General features: G+C 53.0%; 1 protein-coding gene across 2 annotated transcripts in view; it reads right to left on the bottom strand.

The window, feature by feature from the left end:
- Positions 1-4,693, bottom strand: part of GPT2 (glutamic pyruvate transaminase (alanine aminotransferase) 2) — a 49,398-nt gene that overhangs the window by 34,167 nt on the left and 10,538 nt on the right. For both annotated transcript variants that reach the window (XM_011961660.1, XM_011961661.1), the window contains one exon: positions 200-289. In XM_011961660.1, coding sequence (XP_011817050.1) covers positions 200-289 — 90 coding nt within the window. The remainder of the gene's footprint in view (positions 1-199; positions 290-4,693) is intronic.

Here is a 4,693-nt window from a genome sequence, read left to right as displayed (position 1 = left end):
CTACACCACAGCAACCCCAAAATAGGTCTGGAAATTTTCAACAACCTCAGCAAGGCAGGAAGGAGGCTAAGGGAGACAGCCAGAGGGCATCAGGCCTGGGAGGGCCTGGACATCGAGGGGGCAGAGGATGGTCCCTACGACGGCCCGCCCAGCCCAGGGCCCTGCCCTCCTTCAGCCTCTGCTCCTGGGGGTGGCTCACCTGCCGGAGGAAGGTGATTGGCTGCTGCCCCATAGCCTGGGCGTCCCCGATGTTGGCTCGGATGACCTCTGTGAATGGCTTTTTGATACCCTGGGCAGACAGAAAGCAACAGGTGGTTACTTAGAAACTCTTAAATCCTGGATTCCAGAGGCCAGGCAAGGTTCCCGCAGGATATTAATAAACAACCCTATTTTGAGCCTTACCAAGTATCTGACTTGGTGCCAAGCCTTTGACATGCCTTGTCTCATTTAACCTTCACAGCCATCCCATGAGGAAGAACTAGTATTAATCCCATTTGACAATGAGGAAATCAAGGCTCTAAAAGGTTAGAAAACTTGCTCAAGGTCACATAATTTTATTTTTTTGAGACAGAATCTTGCTCTCTTGCCCAAGATGGAGTACAGTAGTGCCATCTCGGCTCACTGCAACCTCCACCTCCCGGATTCAAGCAATTCTCGTGCCTCAGCCTCCCGAGTAGCTGGGATTACAGACGTGCACCACCACGCCTGGCTAATTTTTGTATTTTTAGTAGAGACGGGATTTCAATATGTTGGCCAGGCTGGTCTCTAACTCATGTGATCCACCTGCCCCAGCCTCCCAAAGTGCTAGGATTACAGGCATGAGCCATTGCGCCCGGCCAACATAATTTTATTTATTACTTATTATTACTATTTTGTAAAGACAGGGTCTCACTCTGTCACTCAGTCTGGACTGCAGTGGTGTGATCATGGTTCACTGCATCCCCGACCTTCGGGCTCCTCCGCCTTGGCCTCCCAAAGTGTTGGGGTTATGGGGGTGAACCACTGTGCCCAACCACATAACTGATTAATATAAGTGCTGGGAATGAATATAAGTACAGGAAGCCGGATTCCAAGGTCACTCTTCTTAACCACTATGTTTCTCCTCTGCCTCCCACTTTCCAGAAGGGCTGGAAGAGCTTTCCTGGCTGCCCAAGCATCCCGAACAGCTGCCACTCCACTGCCTGAGCGCCACCACACAGGGAAGTCTAAAAGGCAGCTCCGGGCCTGCTGTGTGGGAGGGAGGCAGAAGTCAGCAGCAGAACATGCCAAATGTCAGGGACAGAGGGTCCCAGACTCCTCTGCATCCTGCCCCAGGCACAGCTCTACCGCGATGGCCTAAGTGATTGGCCAGGGACACTGAGGAAACCCTCCCCATCAGAAGACATGCATCAGCAGGGAATCCTCAGGGTCATTTTCTTGCAACCCATTCTTTGTAGAATGAAAAATGTGGGCTGATTTTCACATTAAAAAAAGAAAAAAAAAGTATCAGGGATAAAAAGACTGACTGAAGAGCAAATTGAGGCCACTGCCTGAGCAATGTGTGTAGCACAGAAGAGAGATCACAGAGAGAAGTCCAAGACCCTTGCAACGTCACTGGGGACGTGATGGAAGGACACCCTGGCTGCTGCAAAGGCGAAAGCAGAGTTTGACGAAGAGAATTACGGGGACCTGGAAATGTGGGAATCCTGCACATTTCCCTGATAAACCCAATCAGCCACTGGGAGAAGTGCCATCAACAACAGGTTCAAGGACTTCCCAGGGCAGCTGAAACGATTATCTGAAACAAACAGTGTGAAAGCCCTTAGCAGAGTACAAATATCATCTTACAAAAGCCAGACCAGGAACAAGGTCGCCAGGGTCACAGTGGGAGGAAAAGCGGGCTCAGCAAGGTGGTGGCCACAGCCTGGGTGGGAGGGCTTGGCCATTGTCCTGTCTCCAGCTGCCCCTTCCCCAAAGGTACCCCAAATACAAATTTTACAGATATAACTCTGTGCTTGTGACACTTGTCTTTTCTCCTTTTCACGCAATGTGTGAATAAAAGCAACCTTAGAAGACATGATGGCCTTTCCAAAATCAGTAATGTACACCTTAAGTAAAAACTAGTGACTGGAAGTGGTGGCTCATACCTGTAATTCCAGCACTTTGGGAGGCCAAGGCAGGAGGATGCCTTGAGGCCAGGAGTTCAACAACAGCCTGGGCAACACTTTCAAGTTGCCCAAGACCTCATCTCTACAAAAAATTACAATTAGCCAGGCATGGTGGCACATGCCTGTAGCCCCAGCTACTGGGGAGGCTGAAGTGGGAATATCACACTTGATACCAGGAGTTCAAGGTTGCAGTGAGCTATGATCACGTCACTGTTCTCCAGCCTGGGCATCAGAGTGAGACCCTGGTTTTTTTTGTGTTTTGTTTGTTTTTGAGACAAGGTTTCCCTCTGTCACCCAGGCTGGAGTGCAGTGGTGTGATCTCGGTTCACTGCAACCTCCGCCTCCTGAGTTCAAGCAATTCTCATGCCTCAGCCTCCCAAGTGGCTGGGACTACAGGCAAGTGTCACCATACCCGGCTAATTTTTGTATTTTTAATGGAGACGGGGTTTCATCACATTTCCCAGGCTGGTCTTGAACTCCTGAGCACAAATGATCCACCGCCTCAGCCTCCCAAAGTGCTGTGATTACAGGTGTGAGCCACCTCGCCTGGCCTGACCCTGTCTCCTAAAAACAACAACAACAAACCAGTGGGCTTGAGAGACAAAAGCAGAGGCCAAACACATTTTTCTGGCCCTAGTGGGCGACCCCTAAGCCCTGTGTGAGGAGGCATGGGTGATTGAGGAAGATGCCCCCGAAGTGGCTCTGGGCCTAAGTCCTACAAGCTGTTTCTTGGGGAAGGGGGCCCTCTAAGCCTCTTGTGGCCCGTCTGCTGAGTTCTTCAGTGTCTGGCCAACATGGATAAAGATTCCCAGTGGCAGCCAGGCACGGTGGCTCACGCCTGTAATCCCAGCACTTTGGGAGGCTGAGGCGAGCGGATCACAAGGTCAGCAGATCGAGACCATCCTGGCTAACACGGTGAAACCCCGTCTCTACTAAAAATACAAAAAATTAGCCAGGCGTGGTGGCAGGCACCTGTAGTCCCAGCTACTTGGGAGGCCGAGGCAGGAGAATGGCATGAACCTGGGAGGTGGAGCTTGCAGTGAGCCGAGATCACGCCACTGCACTCTAGCCTGGGTGACAGAGCAAGACTCTGTCTCAAAAAAAAAAAAAAAAAAAAGATTCCCAGTGGCATCCAGATGCAGCCACTGTATCTGGAGAACCAGGGTGGCACTGCCCACTACATGGGGGTATAGGCACTCTGGAGAGGCTCTGGCTGCAGGGGTGCAGCCCCCACACTCATCCCACAGCCAGGAGCCCAGAGGCTGAAGGTGGGGGCAGTTACCCAAGCCTCTGTGTACAAAGGGGCGGGCCCGATCCACTGATTGGCACTGGCCTGGACTCCTGGCATGGGATCCTTGCTCAGCCTGACTGAATTGTTGCAGACCCCAGGCCTAGCTCGCTGAACCTGGGTGATTTCTGGGGTGTGGATACAGCCCATTCTTCACAGGGAGTAAATCTGTCACGGTTGTGAGGCCCAGGAACCAACACACAGCTGTGGGCCTTGGGCCAGCCTAACACCGGGAGAGTTTAACGCCTGGAACAGAGCCCTGAATGTTCCTTTTCCGTGCCCTCCCCCGCACTGCTCAACCAACACAGGGCCGCCGCCATGAAGCCTAGGAACACAGCACCTCCATTCTTGGGTCTCGGTGCCTGCAGACCCTGGACATTTTGCTATGATGGATGAGCTGGGGGGTCAGGACACCGGCTACCCTGAATGGGTAAAGAAACCAGCCCATCCAGCCAAGGGCCACTACGCAGAAGAGACTCTTCTGAGCACACTTCTACATCTAGGCACTCAAGGTCTACATGGGGTGGGAAATACCAAGAGCCCGGGGTAGACTCCCCATAGTGACTCCCGCAGTGACTTGTCCAGAGCCCACAGGCACAGCACCCATGGGAACATTGCCCCTGCCCCGCCCTCAGGGCCCTGCCAGCTCAGAGGGACTAAGGAGCCGCATCATCCTGATTCCTCTCACGGCATTCTAGAGACACCTTCGAATCCACCTGCACACATGCCGCCCAGAGCCACCCCCTCTGTGCAGCACAGATGGACGGAAGGTCCTTCCCAGGGAGGGCTCCCCTCCCGCCACTTTGGCTCAAGCAGAGATCTGGGGAGGGCACCATCCCCACCACCCCCTCCCCAGCTCTGGGGACGGCATATTTCATAGGGTGTTAGCAGGTAGAATTGTCCTCCCTAGCCCACAGGCCTCTCACCAGCATGAGGGTCACAGGCGGATGGATGATTCTAACCAGGCACAGCAAAGGAAACAATCAACAAAAAGGCCAACCATGGAAGGGAACATCGTCGGCCTCCGCATCCGTGGCTCCAGCATCTGCGGACTCAACGAACCACAGATCAAAAATATTCAGGAAAGCGCCGGGCACAGTGGCTCACGTCTGTAATCCCAGCACTTTGGGAGCTGAGGCGGGCGGATCACGATGTCAGATCGAGACCATCCTGGCTAACACAGTGAAATCCTGCCTCTACTAAAACTACAAAAAAATTAGCCAGGCATGGTGGCACACACCTGTAGTTCCAGCTACTT

Source organism: Colobus angolensis, unplaced genomic scaffold (assembly GCF_000951035.1).
Source record: "Colobus angolensis palliatus isolate OR3802 unplaced genomic scaffold, Cang.pa_1.0 Scaffold561, whole genome shotgun sequence".
Lineage (NCBI taxonomy): Eukaryota > Metazoa > Chordata > Mammalia > Primates > Cercopithecidae > Colobus > Colobus angolensis.
This window is presented reverse-complemented; position numbering and strand designations above follow the sequence as displayed.